Source organism: Procambarus clarkii, chromosome 12, assembly GCF_040958095.1.
Source record: "Procambarus clarkii isolate CNS0578487 chromosome 12, FALCON_Pclarkii_2.0, whole genome shotgun sequence".
NCBI classification, from domain to species: domain Eukaryota; kingdom Metazoa; phylum Arthropoda; class Malacostraca; order Decapoda; family Cambaridae; genus Procambarus; species Procambarus clarkii.
Genome location: NC_091161.1, coordinates 16774242 through 16797571, shown reverse-complemented (window position 1 = coordinate 16797571; position 23330 = coordinate 16774242). Strand labels below are relative to the sequence as shown.

At 46.9% G+C, this 23330-nt stretch overlaps 1 protein-coding gene across 1 annotated transcript in view; it reads right to left on the bottom strand.

The window, feature by feature from the left end:
* Positions 1–23330, bottom strand: part of LOC123772965 (uncharacterized) — a 32595-nt gene that overhangs the window by 7966 nt on the left and 1299 nt on the right. The window contains exons 2-5 of the mRNA XM_045766398.2: positions 19000–19075; positions 12988–13041; positions 7893–8223; positions 5085–5322 (exon numbers count right to left, since the gene is read on the bottom strand). Coding sequence (XP_045622354.1) covers positions 5085–5322; positions 7893–8223; positions 12988–13041; positions 19000–19075 — 699 coding nt within the window. The remainder of the gene's footprint in view (positions 1–5084; positions 5323–7892; positions 8224–12987; positions 13042–18999; positions 19076–23330) is intronic.

Here is a 23330-nt window from a genome sequence, read left to right as displayed (position 1 = left end):
CCAAGCCATATTTTGGAGCCAAATTCTGGCTCTCTGCACGTATTCGCAGTTTGAAATTCCGACTTTTTATACCGAAAATATGCCAATTACTGAAAACAGCGGTGGGTCACATTTTGCCCAAACCCCCCTGCAGTTTTCAAAATATCCCAAACATCTCAAATTCTATACCTGAGCCATATTTTGGAGCCAAATTCTGGCTCTCTGCACGTATTCGCAGTTTGAAATTCCGACTTTTTATACCGAAAATATGCCAATTACTGAAAGCGGCGGTGGGTCACATTTTGCCCAAACCCCCCTGCAGTTTTCAAAATATCCCAAACATCCCAAATTCGATACCTGACCCATATTTTGGAGCCAAATTCTGGCTCTCTTCACATATGCGCAGTTTGAAATTCCAACTTTTTATGCCGAAAATATGCCAGTTACTGAAAGCGGCGGTGGGTCACATTTTGCCCAAACCCACCTGCAGTTTTCAAAATATCCCAAACATCTAAATTTCGATACCTGACCCATATTTTGGGGCCAAATTCTGGCTCTCTGCACATATTCGCAGTACGAAATTACGACTTTTTATACCGAAAATATGCCAATTACTGAAAGCTGCGGTGGGTCACATTTTGCCCAAACCCCCCTGCAGTTTTTAAAACATCCCAAACATCCCAAATTCGATACCTGAGCCATATTTTGAGGCCAAATTCTGGCTCTCTGCACATATTCGCAGTACGAAATTCCGACTTTTTATACCGAAAATATGCCAATTACTGAAAGCGGCGGTGGGTCACATTTTGCCCAAACCCCCCTGCAGTTTTCAAAATATCCCAAACATCCCAAATTCGATACCTGATCCATATTTTGGAGCCAAATTCTGGCTCTTTGCACGAATTCGCAGTTTCAAATTCCGAATTCTTATACCGAAAATATGCCAATTACTGAAAGAGGCGGTGGATCACATTTTGCCCAAACCCCCCTGCAGTTTTTAAAATATCCCAAACATCCCAAATTCCATACCTGAGCCATATTTTGGAGCCAAATTCTGGCTCTCTGCACGTATTCGCAGTACGATATTCCGACTTTTTTTTTTACCGAAAATATGCCAATTACTGAAATCGGCGGTGGGTCACATTTTGCCCAAACCCCCCTGCAGGTTTCAAAATATCCCAATTAATCCAAATTCGATACCCGAGCCATATTTTGGAGCCAAATTCTGGCTCTCTGCACGTATTCGCAGTTTGAAATTCCGACTTTTTATACCGAAAATATGCCAATTACTGAAATCGGCGGTGGGTCACATTTTGCCCAAACCCCCCTGCAGGTTTCAAAATATCCCAATTAATCCAAATTCGATACCCGAGCCATATTTTGGAGCCAAATTCTGGCTCTTTGCACGAATTCGCAGTTTCAAATTCCGACTTCATATACCGAAAATATGCCAATTACTGAAAGCGACGGTGGGTCACATTTTGCCCAAACCCCCCCTGCAGTTTTCAAAATATCCCAAACATCCCAAATTCCATACCTGAGCCATATTTTGGAGCCAAATTCTGGCTCTCTGCACGTATTCGCAGTTTGAAATTCCGACTTTTTATACTGAAAATATGCCAATTACTGAAAGCGGCGGTGGGTCACATTTTGCCCAAACCCCCCCTGCAGTTTTCAAAATATCCCAAACATCCCAAATTCCATACCTGAGCCATATTTTGGAGCCAAATTCTGGCTCTCTGCACGTATTCGCAGTTTGAAATTCCGACTTTTTATACCGAAAAAATGCCAATTACTGAAAGCGACGGTGGGTCACATTTTGCCCAAACCCACCGGTAGTTTTTAAAATATCCAAGACATCCCAAATTCGGTACCTGAGCCATATTTTGGAGCCAAATTCTGGCTCTCTGCACGTATTCGCAGTTTGAAATTCCGACTTTTTGTACCGAAAATATGCAAATTACTGAAAGCAGCGGTGGGTCACATTTTGCCCAAACACCGCTGCAGTTTTTAAAACATCCCAAACATCCCAAATTCGATACCTGAGCCATATTTTGGAGCCAAATTCTGGCTCTCTGCACGTATTCGCAGTACGAAATTCCGACTTTTTTTTACCGAAAATATGCCAATTACTGAAAGCAGCGGTGGGTCACATTTTGTCCAAATCCCCCTGCAGTTTTTAAAATATCCCAAACATCCCAAATCGAAATCCGAACCATATTTTGGAGCCAAATTCTGGCTCTCTGCACGTATTCGCAGTACGAAATTCCGACTTTTTTTACCGAAAATATGCAAATTACTGAAAGCAGCGGTGGGTCACATTTTGCCCAAACCCCCCTGCAGTTTTTAAAATATCCCAACATCCCAATTTCGATACCTGAGCCATATTTTAGAGCCAAATTTTGGCTCTCTGCACGTATTCGCAGTATGAAATTCCGACGTTTAATACCGAAAATATGCCAATTACTGAAAACGGCGGTAGGTCACATTTTGCCCAAACCCCCCTGCAGTTTTTAAAATATCCCAAACATCCCAAATTCCATACCTGAGCCATATTTTGGAGCCAAATTCTGGCTCTCTGCACGTATTCGCAGTTTGAAATTTCGACTTTTTATACCGAAAATATGCCAATTACTGAAAGCAGCGGTGGGTCACATTTTGCCCAAACCCCCCTGCAGTTTTCAAAATATCCCAATTAATCCAAATTCGATACCCAAGCCATATTTTGGAGCCAAATTCTGGCTCTCTGCACGTATTCGCAGTTTGAAATTCCGACTTTTTATACCGAAAATATGCCAATTACTGAAAGCAGCGGTGGGTCACATTTTGCCCAAACCCCCCTGCAATTTTCAAAATATCCCAAACATCCCAAATTCGATACCTGAGCCATATTTTGAGGCCAAATTCTGGCTCTCTGCACATATTCGCAGTACGAAATTCCGACTTTTTATACCGAAAATATGCCAATTACTGAAAACGGCGGTGGGTCACATTTTGCCCAAACCCCCCCTGCAGTTTTCAAAATATCCCAAACATCCCAAATTTCATACCTGAGCCATATTTTGGAGCCAAATTCTGGCTATCTGCACGTATTCGCAGTTTGAAATTCCGACTTTTTATACTGAAAATATGCCAATTACTGAAAGCGGAAGTGGGGCACATTTTGCCCAAACCCCCCAGCAGTTTTCAAAATATCCCAAACATCCCAAATTCGATACCTGATCTATATTTTGGAGCCAAATTCTGGCTATCTGCACGTATTCGCAGTTTGAAATTCCGACTTTTTATACTGAAAATATGCCAATTACTGAAATCGGCGGTGGGACACATTTTGCCCAAACCCCCCTGCAGTTTTCAAAATATCCCAAACATCCCAAATTCGATAACTGAGCCATATTTTGGAGCCAAATTCTGGCTCTCTGCACGTATTCGCAGTACGAAATTCCGACTTTTTTTACCGAAATTATGCCAATTACTGAAAGAGGCGGTGGGTCACATTTTGCCCAAACCCCCCTGCAGTTTTTAAAATATCCCAAACATCCCAAATTCCATACCTGAGCCATATTTTGGAGCCAAATTCTGGCTCTCTGCACGTATTCGCAGTTTGAAATTCCGACTTTTTGTACCGAAAATATGCAAATTACTGAAAGCAGCGGTGGGTCACATTTTGCCCAAACACCGCTGCAGTTTTTAAAACATCCCAAACATCCCAAATTCGATACCTGAGCCATATTTTGGAGCCAATTTCTGGCTCTCTGCACGTATTCGCAGTTTGAAATTTCGACTTTTTATACCGAAAATTTGCCACTTACTGAAATCTATAATGGGTCACATTTTGCCCAAACCCCCCCTGCAGTTCTCAAAATATCCCAAACATCCCAAATTCGAGATGTTATCTTGGGTCCTCAGTGAGGCTCCCGAGTGTCTTGTGAATGCAGCTGAAGTGAGCAGTTTGTGCAACATTGAAACTTGGTTACAAATAAAAAAAAAAATGTCTACCATCCCCCCCCCATCATTCAGATCACCCCCCCCCCGCCCCTCCTTCCACCGTGTTCTTCAGGGAGGTTCTAATAGCATTTACCTATTGTTGCAAAGCTTCTTGTAAGGCCGGTCGGCCGAGCGGACAGCACGCTGGACTTGTGATCCTGTGGTCCCGGGTTCGATCCCAGGCGCCGGCGAGAAACAATGGCCAGAGTTTCTTTCACCCTATGCCCCTGTTACCTAGCAGTAAAATAGGTACCTGGGTGTTAGTCAGCTGTCACGGGCTGCTTCCTGGGGGGGTGGAGGCCTGGTCGAGGACCGGGCCGCGGGGACACTAAAAAGCCCCGAAATCATCTCAAGATAACCTCAAGATAAGACACTTGATTCAAATCGCTAGGAATATTGTGTGAAAATTTTACAAATTCTCAACCATCATATTTTGTTCAACACGGAAACTTTTTTTGGTTAAACAGCGATGAATTTACATATTATATCACAATTTAAATGAAATTCAATGATTTGTTATCGCTTGTAACGTGTGTCCATTTCACCCAAAAATACATAAAATTGGAAACTCTTAATGTTCGCTAAACGGGAACATCTTCATCTTATTTCTCTAATTTAGAATTCTTAATCTAATGTAATTGTCTGTAAGTCCGTGTAAATACATCACCCGTCGTCAGCTTTGTCCAGGAACACGGTGTAAATAATTATCAAAACAAGGCACCAAGCCTTAAAAAGACTATTTACTAGTTTGCAATCTCTGTGTCGTACGAGAACATGATACTATCGTTTGTGAATGATGGACCAGACCCACGCACTAGAAGGTGAAGGGACGACGACGTTTCGGTCCGTCCTGGACCATTCTCAAGTCTATTGTCGAATGGTCCAGGACGGACCGGAACTACTAACACTAGAAGGTGAAGGGACGACGACGTTTCGGTCCATCCTGGACCATTCTCAAGTCGACTATGAGAATAACTTCCTCACAATCGACTTCCGAACGGTCCAGGACGGACCGAAACGTCATCGTCCCTTCACCATCTAGTATGTGGTCTGGTCAACATACTTCAGCCACGTTATTGTGACTCATCGCCTACATTTACGAATGATTGTTGCCAAACCTGTGATACTCTCGCTCACTCTGGTGACCATACGAGGTGGTGACAGGAGCGCCGTGGGCCTGCTGGCGCCAGGAAGGGTCTGGCGATCTGACATCCATATTCCCGCCTCCATAATGGCCGCCACTGGCTGGGGGCGACGCCCCTGAATCCTCCGGTGGGTCCACCTTCTCCCCTGGCCAGCTGCTGCTAGACGAGTCCATCTGCGTCTCCACCGGCAGGGGACTCACTGGGCCGTCCTCTGGTGACACAAGTTTGTAACCATTGTAACATCTATATGATTGGTATTTATTATTTTACGGACCGGGCCAGATTCACGAAGCAGTTACGCAAGCACTTACGAACCTGGGGCCAGATTCACGAAGCAGTTACGCAAGCACTTACGAACCTGGGGCCAGATTCACGAAGCAGTTATGCAAGCACTTACGAACCTGGGGCCAGATTCACGAAGCAGTTACGCAAGCACTTACGAACCTGGGGCCAGATTCACGAAGTAGTTACGGAAGCACTTACGAACCTGGGGCCAGATTCACGAAGCAGTTACGCAAGCACTTACGAACCTGGGGCCAGATTCACGAAGCAGTTACGCAAGCACTTACGAACCTGGGGCCAGATTCACGAAGCAGTTACGCAAGCACTTACGAACCTGGGGCCAGATTCACGAAGCAGTTACGCAAGCACTTACGAACCTGGGGCCAGATTCACGAAGCAGTTACGCAAGCACTTACGAACCTGGGGCCAGATTCACGAAGCAGTTACGCAAGCACTTATGAACCTGGGGCCAGTTTCACGAAGCAGTTACGCAAGCACTTATGAACCTGTCCATCTTTTCCCAATCTTTGGCGGCTTTGTTTACAATTATTAAACAGTTAATGAGCTCCGAAGCACCAGGAGGCTGTTTATAACAATAACAACAGTTGATTGGCAAGTTTTCATGCTTGTAAACTGTTTAATAACTGTAACCAAAGCCGTCAAAGATTGAGGAAAGATGTACACGTTCCTAAGTGCTTGCGTAACTGCTTCGTGAATCTGGCCCCCAGGTTCGTAAGTGCTTGCGTAACTGCTTCGTGAATATGACCTCAGGTTCGTAAGTGCTTGCATAACTGCTTCGTGAATCTGGCCCGAGGGTGCAGTAGAGTTCGTTCCCAACTCACAATCGCGAATTCCGGGTTCGAATCCCGAGAGGGACAGCAGCCAGCCCGTCCTCGCATACAAAGACCCAAAGACCATTCCATCCACCCGCCAAACCCCTTAGCTGTTTACGAATGAAAAACAGTTTCCACACGACTCACAACTGCTGCCGTTCGAACACTTCCGGAACAAGTGCTTCACTGACGACTTGTGTTCGAACCACAACGCTGTAAATGCTTCACCCACGTACTACAAATACCAATACTCGCCAACAGAACCTAAACACCTAACCTAACCTATGCCTATATATGCACAATATGCTAATATATTATAATATTAATTTATACTTGAGAAAATTTATATTTTGAATAAACAGCATGTTAGAGTTAATGAATGAGTGAACAAATCCACAAGGGCCGTGACGAGGATTCGAACCTGCGTCCGGGAGCATCCCAGACACTGCCTTAACCGACTGAGCTACGACAGGGTAAAAAAAAAAGAGTTGAAACCGAAGTTCTACTGAACTTACTGGATCCTGCAGCCTCTCCGAGACACAAACCAGGGTTTTACACAACTCCCCCCTGCACTCGAGCTATGTTAATAGGCCGTTCTCCCTCTTCTGTCGATTAAGTCGACTAGTCGACTATGCTCCCGAACGCAGGTTCGAATCCTCGTCACGGCCCTTGTGGATTTGTTCATTTGATGCATTACGTTAGTGTGATCTCTGTCCGTGTAATTAATGAATGAGTCTTTGGGGTCAACCGCTGGATGGAATGACTTAGTCTGAGGATGGGTTACTATAATACTGAACCTTTTAGGCACGAAAGTGTATATTAACCAAGGTCATTAATCACCTGCCGCTACAAGACCAGGGGCAGATTCACGAAGCAGTTACGAACCTGGTGCCAGATTCACGAAGCACTTACGAACCTGGTACCAGATTCACTTAGCACTTACGAACCTGGTGCCAGATTCACGAAGCACTTACGAACCTGGTACCAGATTCACGAAGCACTTACGAACCTGGTGCCAGATTCACGAAGCACTTACGCAAGCACTTACGAACCTGGGGTCAGATTCACGAAGCAGTTACGCAAGTACTTACGAACCTGGGGGCCAGATTCACGAAGCAGTTACGCAAGCACTTACGAACGTGTACATCTTTCCTCAATCTTTGACGGCTTTGGTTACATTTATTAAACAGTTTACAAGCATGAAAACTTGCCAATCAACTGTTGTTATTGTTATAAACAGCCTCCTGGTGCTTCGGAGCTCATTAACTGTTTAATAATTGTAAACAAAGCCGCCAAAGATTGAGAAAAGATGGACAGGTTCGAAAGTGCTTGCGTAACTGCTTCCTGAATCTGGCCCCCAGGTTCGTAAGTGCTTGCGTAACTGCTTTCGTGAATCTGGCCCCAGGTTCGCAAGTGCTTGCGTAACTGCTTCGTGAATCTAACCCCCAGGTTCGTAAGTGCTTGCGTAACTGCTTCGTGAATCTGGCCCCCAGGTTCGTAAGTGCTTGCGTAACTGCTTTCGTGAATCTGGCCCCAGGTTCGCAAGTGCTTGCGTAACTGCTTCGTGAATCTAACCCCCAGGTTCGTAAGTGCTTGCGGAACTGCTTCGTGAATCTAACCCCAGAGTAAAAGTACAAGCAAGCCACAATAAGCAGGGTGGACATACCTGGGTTGGCGTTGATGCATAAGCCAGGCGAGGGAGAGGAACGAACGCCGCCAGGTGAACTGGAACGAGCGTAGGCGGCGTCGGGGGACGCCGAGCCGGCGTCCGCCGCCAGGTGAGGGTCGGGGCTAGTAGCAGCGGACTCCCTAGCCATGAAGTCCTCATGCTGCTCTCTCTTGATGATTGTAAGGAGCGGAGTGAGGAGACTATCCGTCTGGCCCTGCTCCTCACACCTCATCCTCGGCCCCGTGGTTGCTGGGGCCCGGTCCTCACACCTCATCCTCGGCCCCATGCCCGCAGGGGCCCGGTCCTCATCCGCGCCGCCGCTATCCACCTCCAAATTACAAATTCTATCAACATGCGCTACACATATTAGACATGTATTCAATAACTTAATCTAATGTGCATTGACATGAAATATTTCCGTCAATAATGGTGAGGCCTTCAACAAGCCGCCGGCTTCCTGTCCTCGTCGAGGCCACTAGGGTTATAGTGGCCCTCAGGTATAACATCTGAATGGCGTTCAGTAACATAAAAGATTCTTTAAAGACAATTAACACAATAAAAGTCAGACTAGCGTCTAACAGTGAGCCGAGAACGAAGCCCACTGTGCTACGACACCTTATAACTTAAGTTCTAAAGGCTTACAACTCAAGCTTTAACCAGAAATATGAGAACTGTCCTACAGAGAGGTTAAGGGAGCTCAACCCAACCACTTCAGAGAAGGACATGATCGCGACATACACAATACCGAGAGCAATATACGTAATATGAGACGACACGCCATTTTCCAACTGAGGAATGACACTAAGAATACAGGGATAGTTTGAAACGTATTAGAGACAAAAAGAGACATTTGGCTCTATATCTCAATATCTCATATGTGTGTACAATAAGTACATTGTACCATCTAATGTGTACAGTAAGTACATTGTACCATCTAATGTGTGTACAATAAGTACATTGTACCATCTAATGTGTACAGTAAGTACATTGTACCATCTAATGTGTGTACAATAAGTACATTGTACCATCTAATGTGTACAGTAAGTACATTGTACCATCTAATGTGTGTACAATAAGTACATTGTACCATCTAATGTGTACAGTAAGTACATTGTACCATCTAATGTGTGTACAATAAGTACATTGTACCATCTAATGTGTGTACAATAAGTACATTGTACCATCTAATGTGTACAGTAAGTACATTGTACCATCTAATGTGTGTACAATAAGTACATTGTACCATCTAATGTGTACAGTAAGTACATTGTACCATCTAATGTGTGTACAATAAGTACATTGTACCATCTAATGTGTGTACAATAAGTACATTGTACCATCTAATGTGTACAGTAAGTACATTGTACCATCTAATGTGTGTACAATAAGTACATTGTACCATCTAATGTGTACAGTAAGTACATTGTACCATCTAATGTGTGTACAATAAGTACATTGTACCATCTAATGTGTGTACAATAAGTACATTGTACCATCTAATGTGTACAGTAAGTACATTGTACCATCTAATGTGTGTACAGTAAGTACATTGTACCATCTAATGTGTGTACAGTAAGTACATTGCACCATCTAATGTGTGTACAGTAAGTACATTGTACCATCTAATGTGTACAATAAGTACATTGTACCATCTAATGTGTGTACAGTAAGTACATTGTACCATCTAATGTGTGTACAGTAAGTACATTGCACCATCTAATGTGTGTACAGTAAGTACATTGTACCATCTAATGTGTACAATAAGTACATTGTACCATCTAATGTGTGTACAGTAAGTACATTGTACCATCTAATGTGTGTACAGTAAGTACATTGTACCATCTAATGTGTGTACAATAAGTACATTGCCATATGACATACACTGGCATAAGGTGTACAGTACAGGCACCTCCCTCCTGGCAACAGCACCCAGACACAAGAGGCCAGGAGGCCAGATTCACGAAAGCACTTACGAACCTGAGGCCAGATTCACGAAGCAGTTACGCAAGCACTTACGAACCTGAGGCCAGATTCACGAAGCAGTTACGCAAGCACTTACGAACCTGAGGCCAGATTCACGAAGCAGTTACGCAAGCACTTACGAACCTGAGGCCAGATTCACGAAGCAGTTACGCAAGCACTTACGAACCTGAGGCCAGATTCACGAAGCAGTTACGCAAGCACTTACGAACCTGAGGCCAGATTCACGAAGCAGTTACGCAAGCACTTACGAACCTGAGGCCAGATTCACGAAGCAGTTACGCAAGCACTTACGAACCTGAGGCCAGATTCACGAAGCAGTTACGCAAGCACTTACGAACCTGAGGCCAGATTCACGAAGCAGTTACGCAAGCACTTACGAACCTGAGGCCAGATTCACGAAGCAGTTACGCAAGCACTTACGAACCTGTCCATTTTTTCTCAATCTTTGGCGGCTTTGTTTACAATTATTAAACAGTTAATGAGCCCCGAAGCACCAGGAGGCTGTTTATAACAATAACAACAGTTGATTGGCAAGTTTTCATGCTTGTAAACTGTTTAATAAATGTAACCAAAGCCGTCAAAGATTGAGGAAAGATGTACACGTTCGTAAGTGCTTGCGTAAGTGCTTTCGTGAATCTGGACCCAGGAGGCAGGGCCCAGGAGCTACACCACACTCCCCCACGGACACTGGAGAGTGCCTGGCCAGGGAGCCGTGACATTCGGAGCTGCTGGCCCTTCGCGACACCCTGTTGAACGGTGGGCCGCAGACTCTTCAGCGGACAGGTGTTAGGTGCTGACGTAAGCTGGTGTAACCACAGCTGTGGTTGGTTAGAATGTCTGGATAAGGTGTAACCACTACTGTGGTTAGTTAGGACGTGTCTGGATAAGGTGTAACCACTACTGTGTTAGTTAGTGTCTGGATAAGGTGTAACCACTACTGTGTTAGGACGTGTCTGGATAAGGTGTAACCACTACTGTGTTAGGACGTGTCTGGATAAGGTGTAACCACTACTGTGTTAGGACGTGTCTGGATAAGGTGTAACCACTACTGTGTTAGGACGTGTCTGGATAAGGTGTAACCACTACTGTGTTAGGACGTGTCTGGATAAGGTGTAACCACTACTGTGTTAGTTAGTGTCTGGATAAGGTGTAACCACTACTGTGTTAGGACGTGTCTGGATAAGGTGTAACCACTACTGTGTTAGGACGTGTCTGGATAAGGTGTAACCACTACTGTGTTAGGACGTGTCTGGATAAGGTGTAACCACTACTGTGTTAGTTAGTGTCTGGATAAGGTGTAACCTCTACTGTGGTTAGTTAGGACGTGTCTGGATAAGGTGTAACCTCTACTGTGGTTAGAACGTGTCTGGATAAGCTGGTATAAACAATATACTGTAGTTTACCTCTAGATAAATACCATTTTTAAGCAAAACAAACTTCCCATTTTCAACAACTGTGTGCAGTTCCTCCGAAGAAAACGGAGTCAGTCGAAACATTAACTATTGTATTCTCCAATCAGCATAGTATTTTGTCTCTATGGTTTATTTAAATTTACCTGAGGGATACCTCTCAAGTGGTCTCCATGGGGACAAGAAGCCGGCGACTAGTCAAAGGTGGCCCCATTTCTACTGAAGAATGTTTCAAATTTAAATTGAAGTATTGAGATTTATAGCTTCGGCGGGTAGGCGGTTCCACGGGTTTCATAATTTTTATGTTAAAAGTCGGGTTCGTGCTCGACTTATGATCGAGAATTCCAGGTTCGAATCCCAGAGGGGGGGGGACAGAAATGGTTGGGGGGGCGTTCCCTATCCCCTAATGCCTCTGTCCACCTAATAATAGATTGATAAAGATTAAGCCACCCAAAAGGTGGCACGGGCATGAATAGCCCCGTAAACCTAATAGTAAATAGTTAACCAGGAATTAGTCGACTTGTCCAGAAGGGGGGGGGGAGACCTGGATATAAGCCTAACCTATAGCATATATCTAAACTGGCAGCCTGTCCCCAGACACAATAAATTATTATTAGTTTACAACTAATTAATCAAGCATTTGCACCCCATATATTCAACCCGTACTCAGACTCAAGTCCATTCCATCCAGCGGTCGACCCCATAGATAAATTCACCAATTTTAACATGCTGTTCATTCAAAATAGTAATTTTCTCAAATATAAATTAATATTATGATATATTAGCACATTGTGCATATATAGGTATAGGTTAGGTTAGGTGTTTAGGTTCTGTTGGCGAGTATTTGTATTTGTAGTACGTGGGTGAAGCATTTACAGCGTTGTGGTTCGAACACCAGTCGTCAGTGAAACACTTGTTCCGGAAGTGTTCGAACGTCAGCAGTTGTGAGTCGTGTGTAAACCGTTTTTCATTTATAAACAGCTAAGGGGTTTGGCGGGCGGATGGAATGGTCTTTAGCCTTAGTTTATGAGAACGGGCAGATATGCCTGGTTAGGCAATTTGAAAAAAACTTCAGAATACGAACATAATCTAGTACTCTTGAATCCGACAGCAACAGTTTAAATTTGAATTTAACAGAACCAACAGGATCTGGTACTCTTGAATCCGACAGCAACAGTTTAAATTTGAATTTTAGCAGAACCAACAGGACCTGGTACTCTTGAATCCAACAGCGACAGTTTAAATTCAAATTTTAGCAGAACCAACAGGATCTGGTACTCTTGAATCCTACAGCAACAGTTAAAATTTAAATTTTAGGCGAACCAACAGGATCTGGTACTCTTGAATCCTACAGCAACAGTTAAAATTTAAATTTTAGGCGAACCAACAGGATCTGGTACTCTTGAATCCTACAGCAACAGTTAAAATTTAAATTTTAGGCGAACCAACAGGATCTGGTACTCTTGAATCCGACACCAACAGTTTAAATTCAAATTTGAATAAAGCCGTTGACTATTTTCGTTATGAACGACACAGGAACATAGAGAAAACGACTCTTGGACTAGTATTAATAGGCTATTATAATTTTCCCCATTCATTACCTCACTGTTAAACCTTACCACCCTTCTTGTTATCCCCTACAACACGACCCGTCGGGCGGTTTACAACCAGGCACCAGGTTACTGGGGGAGGAGCCTCACCTGTTCGTTCCTGCACCTCTTCTTGGCCCGAAACTTCTCATCACGCCACAACACCTGTAACACAACACACCTGTCACTGTTGACAGCAGGGGGGGGGTTATACAAGACACACCTGTCACTGTTGACAGCAGGGGGGGGGGTTATACAAGACACACCTGTCACTGTTGACAGCAGGGGGGGGTATACACAACACACCTGTCACTGTTGACAGCAGGGGGGATGGTATACAACACACACCTGTCACTGTTGACAGCAGGGGGGTATACAACACACACCTGTCACTGTTGACAGCAGGAGAGGGGGAGGTACAACACACACCTGTCACTGTTGAGAGCAGGGGGGGGGTATACAAGACACACCTGTCACTGTTGACAGCAGGAGGGGGGTACGAGACACACCTGTCACTGTTGACAGCAGGGGAGGGGGAGGTACAACACACACCTGTCACTGTTGACAGCAGGGGGGGTATACAACACACACCTGTCACTGTTGACAGCAGGGGGGGGTATACAACACACACCTGTCACTGTTGACAGCAGGGGGGGTATACAACACACACCTGTCACTGTTGACAGCAGGGGGAGGTACAACACACACCTGTCACTGTTGACAGCAGGGGGGGTATACAACACACACCTGTCACTGTTGACAGCAGGGGGGGGTATACAACACACACCTGTCACTGTTGACAGCAGGGGGGTATATAACACACACCTGTCACTGTTGACAGCAGGGGGGGGGGGTGGTATACAACACACACCTGTCACTGTTGACAGCAGGGGGGGTATACAACACACACCTGTCACTGTTGACAGCAGGGGGGGGGTATACAACACACACCTGTCACTGTTGACAGCAGGGGGGGTATACAACACACACCTGTCACTGTTGACAGCAGGGGGGGGTGGTATACAACACACACCTGTCACTGTTGACAGCAGGGGGGTATACAACACACACCTGTCACTGTTGACAGCAGGAGGGGGGGGTATACAACACACACCTGTCACTGTTGACAGCAGGGGGAGGTGGTATACAACACACACCTGTCACTGTTGACAGCAGGGGGGGTATACAACACACACCTGTCACTGTTGACAGCAGGGGGGTATACAACACACACCTGTCACTGTTGACAGCAGGGGGGGGTATACAACACACACCTGTCACTGTTGACAGCAGGGGGGGGTATACAACACACACCTGTCACTGTTGACAGCAGGGGGGGTATACAACACACACCTGTCACTGTTGACAGCAGGGGGGGGTATACAACACACACACCTGTCACTGTTGACAGCAGGGGGGGGGGTATACAACACACACCTGTCACTGTTGACAGCAGGGGGGGTATACAACACACACCTGTCACTGTTGACAGCAGGGGGGGGTATACAACACACACCTGTCACTGTTGACAGCAGGGGGGGGGGGTATACAACACACACCTGTCACTGTTGACAGCAGGGGGGGGGGTGGTATACAACACACACACATGTCACTGTTGACAGCAGGGGGGGGGTATACAACACACACCTGTCACTGTTGACAGCAGGGGGGGTATACAACACACACCTGTCACTGTTGACAGCAGGGGGGGTATACAACACACACCTGTCACTGTTGACAGCAGGGGGGGTATACAACACACACCTGTCACTGTTGACAGCAGGGGGGGGGTATACAACACACACCTGTCACTGTTGACAGCAGGGGGGGTATACAACACACACCTGTCACTGTTGACAGCAGGGGGGGTATACAACACACACCTGTCACTGTTGACAGCAGGGGGGGTATACAACACACACCTGTCACTGTTGACAGCAGGGGGGGTATACAACACACACACATGTCACTGTTGACAGCAGGGGGGGGTATACAACACACACACCTGTCACTGTTGACAGCAGGGGGGGGGGGTATACAACACACACACATGTCACTGTTGACAGCAGGGGGGGTATACAACACACACCTGTCACTGTTGACAGCAGGGGGGGGGGTATACAACACACACACATGTCACTGTTGACAGCAGGGGGGGGTATACAACACACACCTGTCACTGTTGACAGCAGGGGGGGGGGGTATACAACACACACACATGTCACTGTTGACAGCAGGGGGGGGGGGTATACATCACACACACATGTCACTGTTGACAGCAGGGGGGGTATACAACACACACCTGTCACTGTTGACAGCAGGGGGGGGGTATACAACACACACCTGTCACTGTTGACAGCAGGGGGGGTATACAACACACACCTGTCACTGTTGACAGCAGGGGGGTATACAACACACACACCTGTCACTGTTGACAGCAGGGGGGGTATACAACACACACCTGTCACTGTTGACAGCAGGGGGGTATACAACACACACCTGTCACTGTTGACAGCAGGGGGGGGTATACAACACACACATGTCACTGTTGACAGCAGGGGGGGGTATACAACACACACACCTGTCACTGTTGACAGCAGGGGGGGGGTATACAACACACACACATGTCACTGTTGACAGCAGGGGGGGGGTATACAACACACACCTGTCACTGTTGACAGCAGGGGGGGGGTATACAACACACACACATGTCACTGTTGACAGCAGGGGGGGTATACAACACACACCTGTCACTGTTGACAGCAGGGGGGGTGGTATACAACACACACCTGTCACTGTTGACAGCAGGGGGGGGTATACAACACACACATGTCACTGTTGACAGCAGGGGGGGGTATACAACACACACACCTGTCACTGTTGACAGCAGGGGGGGGGGTATACAACACACACACATGTCACTGTTGACAGCAGGGGGGGGGGGGTATACAACACACACCTGTCACTGTTGACAGCAGGGGGGGTATACAACACACACCTGTCACTGTTGACAGCAGGGGGGGGGGGGTATACAACACACACACATGTCACTGTTGACAGCAGGGGGGGGGTATACAACACACACCTGTCACTGTTGACAGCAGGGGGGGTATACAACACACACACATGTCACTGTTGACAGCAGGGGGGGGGGGGTATACAACACACACACATGTCACTGTTGACAGCAGGGGGGGTATACAACACACACACCTGTCACTGTTGACAGCAGGGGGGGGGGTATACAACACACACACCTGTCACTGTTGACAGCAGGGGGGGTATACAACACACACCTGTCACTGTTGACAGCAGGGGGGTATACAACACACACCTGTCACTGTTGACAGCAGGGGGGGTATACAACACACACACCTGTCACTGTTGACAGCAGGGGGGGTATACAACACACACACATGTCACTGTTGACAGCAGGGGGGGGGTATACAACACACACACCTGTCACTGTTGACAGCAGGGGAGGGGGGTATACAACACACACCTGTCACTGTTGACAGCAGGGGGGGGTATACAACACACACCTGTCACTGTTGACAGCAGGGGGGGGGGTATACAACACACACACATGTCACTGTTGACAGCAGGGGGGGGGGGTATACAACACACACACATGTCACTGTTGACAGCAGGGGGGGTGGTATACAACACACACCTGTCACTGTTGACAGCAGGGGGGGTGGTATACAACACACACACCTGTCACTGTTGACAGCAGGGGGGGTGGTATACAACACACACACATGTCACTGTTGACAGCAGGGGGGGTATACAACACACACCTGTCACTGTTGACAGCAGGGGGGGTATACAACACACACCTGTCACTGTTGACAGCAGGGGGGGGAGGTATACAACACACACACCTGTCACTGTTGACAGCAGGGGGGGTATACAACACACACCTGTCACTGTTGACAGCAGGGGGGGGGGGGTATACAACACACACCTGTCACTGTTGACAGCAGGGGGGGGGGTGGTATACAACACACACATGTCACTGTTGACAGCAGGGGAGGTATACAACACACACCTGTCACTGTTGACAGCAGGGGGGGTATACAACACACACCTGTCACTGTTGACAGCAGGGGGGGTATACAACACACACCTGTCACTGTTGACAGCAGGGGGGTGGGTATACAACACACACATGTCACTGTTGACAGCAGGGGAGGTGGTATACAACACACACCTGTCACTGTTGACAGCAGGGGGGGTATACAACACACACCTGTCACTGTTGACAGCAGGGGGAGGTGGTATACAACACACACCTGTCACTGTTGACAGCAGGGGGGGTATACAACACACACCTGTCACTGTTGACAGCAGGGGGGGTATACAACACACACCTGTCACTGTTGACAGCAGGGGGGTATACAACACACACCTGTCACTGTTGACAGCAGGGGGGTATACAACACACACCTGTCACTGTTGACAGCAGGGGGATGGTATACAACACACACCTGTCACTGTTGACAGCAGGGGGGGTATACAACACACGCCTGTCACTGTTGACAGCAGGGGGGGGGGGTATACAACACACACCTGTCACTGTTGACAGCAGGGTGGTATACAACACACACCTGTCACTGTTGACAGCAGGGGGGGTATACAACACACACATGTCACTGTTGACAGCAGGAGGGGGGTGGTATACAACACACACCTGTCACTGTTGACAGCAGGGGGGGTATACAACACACACCTGTCACTGTTGACAGCAGGGGGCGTATACAACACACACCTGTCACTGTTGACAGCAGGGGGGGTATACAACACACACCTGTCACTGTTGACAGCAGGGGGGGTATACAACACACACCTGTCACTGTTGACAGCAGGGGGGGGGTGGTATACAACACACACCTGTCACTGTTGACAGCAGGGGGGGTATACAACACACACCTGTCACTGTTGACAGCAGGAGGGGGGGTATACAACACACACCTGTCACTGTTGACAGCAGGGGGAGGTGGTATACAACACACACCTGTCACTGTTGACAGCAGGGGGGGTATACAACACACACCTGTCACTGTTGACAGCAGGGGGGGTATACAACACACACACATGTCACTGTTGACAGCAGGGGGGTATACAACACACACCTGTCACTGTTGACAGCAGGGGGGTATACAATACACACCTGTCACTGTTGACAGCAGGGGGGGGGGTATACAACACACACACCTGTCACTGTTGACAGCAGGGGGGGGTATACAACACACACACCTGTCACTGTTGACAGCAGGGGGGGTATACAACACACACCTGTCACTGTTGACAGCAGGGGGGGTATACAACACACACACATGTCACTGTTGACAGCAGGGGGGGGGGGTATACAACACACACACATGTCACTGTTGACAGCAGGGGGGGTATACAACACACACCTGTCACTGTTGACAGCAGGGGGGGTATACAACACACACACCTGTCACTGTTGACAGCAGGGGGGTATACAATACACACCTGTCACTGTTGACAGCAGGGGGGGGGTATACAACACACACACATGTCACTGTTGACAGCAGGGGGGTGGGTATACAACACACACATGTCACTGTTGACAGCAGGGGGGGTATACAACACACACCTGTCACTGTTGACAGCAGGGGGGGTATACAACACACACACATGTCACTGTTGACAGCAGGGGGGTATACAACACACACCTGTCACTGTTGACAGCAGGGGGGTATACAATACACACCTGTCACTGTTGACAGCAGGGGGGGGGGTATACAACACACACACATGTCACTGTTGACAGCAGGGGGGGGTATACAACACACACACCTGTCACTGTTGACAGCAGGGGGGGGGTATACAACACACACCTGTCACTGTTGACAGCAGGGGGTGGGTATACAACACACACACATGTCACTGTTGACAGCAGGGGGGGGTATACAACACACACACATGTCACTGTTGACAGCAGGGGGGGTATACAACACACACACATGTCACTGTTGACAGCAGGGGGGGGGTATACAACACACACACATGTCACTGTTGACAGCAGGGGGGGGTATACAACACACACACCTGTCACTGTTGACAGCAGGGGGGGTGGTATACAACACACACCTGTAGCTGTCGTCGTGTCCGTGGATACACATTGTGCTGGGAGTTGTAATCTAGGAGGAGCCGGCTCCAGGCGTCCCTGTAGAAGACGACAACAGTGAACAGTGAACACTCCGGGGACACTGAAGCAGGGACAGTATAAACACTGAGGGACAGTATAAACACTGAGGGACAGTATAAACACTGAGGGACAGTATAAACACTGAAGCAGGGACAGTATAACACTGAGGGACAGTATAAACACTGAGGCAGGGACAGTTTAAACACTGAGGCAGGGACAGTATAAACACTGAAGCAGGGACAGTATAAACACTGAGGGACAGTATAAACACTGAAGCAGGGACAGTATAACACTGAGGGACAGTATAAACACTGAGGCAGGGACAGTATAAACACTGAGGGACAGTATAAACACTGAAGCAGGGACAGTATAAACACTGAGGGACAGTATAAACACTGAGGGACAGTATAAACACTGAAGCAGGGACAGTATAACACTGAGGGACAGTATAAACACTGAGGCAGGGACAGTATAAACACTGAGGGACAGTATAAACACTGAAGCAGGGACAGTATAAACACTGAGGGACAGTATAAACACTGAAGCAGGGACAGTATAAACACTGAGGCAGGGACAGTATAAACACTGAGGGACAGTATAAACACTGAGGCAGGGACAGTATAAACACTGAGGGACAGTATAAACACTGAAGCAGGGACAGTATAACACTGAGGGACAGTATAAACACTGAGGGACAGTATAAACACTGAGGGACAGTATAAACACTGAAGCAGGGACAGTATAACACTGAGGGACAGTATAAACACTGAGGGACAGTATAAACACTGAGGGACAGTATAAACACTGAAGCAGGGACAGTATAACACTGAGGGACAGTATAAACATTGAGGCAGGGACAGTATAAACACTGAGGGACAGTATAAACACTGAGGCAGGGACAGTATAAACACTGAGGGACAGTATAAACACTGAGGCAGGGACAGTATAAACACTGAGGCAGGGACAGTATAAACACTGAGGGACAGTATAAACACTGAAGCAGGGACAGTATAAACACTGAGGGACAGTATAAACATTGAGGCAGGGACAGTATAAACACTGAGGCAGGGACAGTATAAACACTGAGGGACAGTATAAACACTGAAGCAGGGACAGTATAAACACTGAGGGACAGTATAAACATTGAGGCAGGGACAGTATAAACACTGAGGCAGGGACAGTATAAACACTGAGGGACAGTATAAACACTGAGGCAGGGACAGTATAACACTGAGGGACAGTATAAACATTGAGGCAGGGACAGTATAAACACTGAGGCAGGGACAGTATAAACACTGAGGGACAGTATAAACACTGAAGCAGGGACAGTATAAACACTGAGGGACAGTATAAACACTGAGGGACAGTATAAACACTGAAGCAGGGACAGTATAAACACTGAGGGACAGTATAAACACTGAGGCAGGGACAGTATAAACACTGAGGGACAGTATAAACACTGAGGCAGGGACAGTATAAACACTGAGGCAGGGACAGTATAACACTGAGGCACAGTATAAACACTGAAGCAGGGACAGTATAACACTGAGGGAGGGACAGTATAAACACTGAAGCAGGCACTATATAAACACTGAGGCAGGGACAGTATAAACACTGAGGCAGGGACAGTATAAACACTGAGGCAGGGACAGTATAAACACTGAGGCAGGGACAGTATAAACACTGAGGCAGGGACAGTATAAACACTGAGGCAGGGACAGTATAAACACTGAGGCAGGGACAGTATAAACACTGAAGCAGGGACAGTGTAACACTGAGGCAGGGACAGTATAAACACTGAAGCAGGGACAGTATAAACACTGAGGCAGGGACAGTATAAACACTGAGGCAGGGACAGTATAAACACTGAGGCAGGGACAGTATAACACTGAGGGACAGTATAAACATTGAGGCAGGGACAGTATAAACACTGAAGCAGGGACAGTATAACACTGAGGGACAGTATAAACACTGATGCAGGGACAGTATAAACACTGAGGGACAGTATAAACACTGAGGCAGGGACAGTATTAACACTGAAGCAGGGACAGTATAAACACTGAAGCAGGGACAGTATAAACACTGAGGCAGGGACAGTATAAACACTGAGGCAGGGACAGTATAAACACTGAGGCAGGGACAGTATAAACACTGAAGCAGGGACAGTATAAACACTGAGGCAGGGAGAGTATAAACACTGAGGCAGGGACAGTATAAACACTGAGGCAGGGACAGTATAAACACTGAAGCAGGGACAGTATAAACACTGAGGCAGGGAGAGTATAAACACTGAGGCAGGGACAGTATATACAATGAAGCAGGGACAGTATAAACACTGAGGCAGGGACAGTATAAACACTGAGGCAGGGACAGTATAAACACTGAGGGACAGTATAAACACTGAGGCAGGGACAGTACAAACACTGAGGCAGGGACAGTATAACACTGAGGGACAGTATAACACTGAGGGACAGTATAAACACTGACGCAGGGACAGTATAAACACTGAGGGACAGTATAAACACTGAGGGACAGTATAAACACTGAGGCAGGGACAGTATAAACACTGAGGGACAGTATAAACACTGAGGGACAGTATAAACACTGAGGGACAGTATAAACACTGAGGCAGGGACAGTATAAACACTGAGGGACAGTATAAACACTGAGGCAGGGACAGTATAAACACTGAGGCAGGGACAGTATAAACACTGAGGGACAGTATAAACACTGAGGGACAGTATAAACACTGAGGCAGGGACAGTATAAACACTGAGGGACAGTATAAACACTGAGGCAGGGACAGTATAAACACTGAAGCAGGGACAGTATAAACACTGAAGCAGGGACAGTATAAACACTGAGGCAGGGACAGTATAAACACTGAAGCAGGGACAGTATAAACACTGAGGGACAGTATAAACACTGAAGCAGGGACAGTATAAACACTGAGGCAGGGACAGTATAAACACTGAAGCAGGGACAGTATAAACACTGAAGCAGGGACAGTATAAACACTGAGGCAGGGACAGTATAAACACTGAGGCAGGGACAGTATAAACACTGAGGGACAGTATAAACACTGAGGGACAGTATAAACACTGAAGCAGGGACAGTATAAACACTGAAGCAGGGACAGTATAAACACTGAAGCAGGGACAGTATAAACTCTGAGGCAGGGACACTATAAACACTGAAGCAGGGACAGTATAAACACTGAAGCAGGGACAGTATAAACACTGAGGCAGGGACAGTATAAACACTGAGGGACAGTATAAACACTGAAGCAGGGACAGTATAACACTGAGGGACAGTATAAACACTGAGGGACAGTATAAACACTGAGGGACAGTATAAACACTGAAGCAAGGACAGTATAAACACTGAGGCAGGGACAGTATAAACACTGAGGCAGGGACAGTATAACACTGAGGGACTGTATAAACACTGAGGGACAGTATAAACACTGAGGCAGGGACAGTATAAACACTGAAGCAGGGACAGTATAAACACTGAGGCAGGGACAGTATAAACACTGAAGCAGGGACAGTATAAACACTGAAGCAGGGACAGTATAAACACTGAGGCAGGGACAGTATAAACACTGAGGCAGGGACAGTATAAACACTGAGGCAGGGACAGTATAAACACTGAGGCAGGGACAGTATAAACACTGAGGGACAGTATAAACACTGAGGGACAGTATAAACACTGAGGGACAGTATAAACACTGAAGCAGGGACAGTATAACACTGAGGGGCAGTGTAAACACTGAGGCAGGGACAGTATAACACTGAGGGACAGTATAACACTGAGGGGCAGTGTAAACACTGAGGCAGGGACAGTATAACACTGAGGGACAGTATAAACACTGAAGCAGGGACAGTATAAACACTGAGGGACAGTATAAACACTGAGGGACAGTATAAACACTGAGGCAGGGACAGTATAAACACTGAGGCAGGGACAGTATAAACACTGAGGCAGGGACAGTATAAACACTGAGGCAGGGACAGTATAAACACTGAGGGACAGTATAAACACTGAGGGACAGTATAAACACTGAGGCAGGGACAGTTTAACACTGAGTCAGGGACAGTATAAACACTGAAGCAGGGACAGTATAAACACTGAGGCAGGGACAGTATAAACACTTTCGGCAGGGACAGTATAAACACTGAGGGACAGTATAAACACTGAGGCAGGGACAGTATAAACACTGAGGGACAGTATAAACACTGAGGGACAGTATAACACTGAGGGACAGTATAAA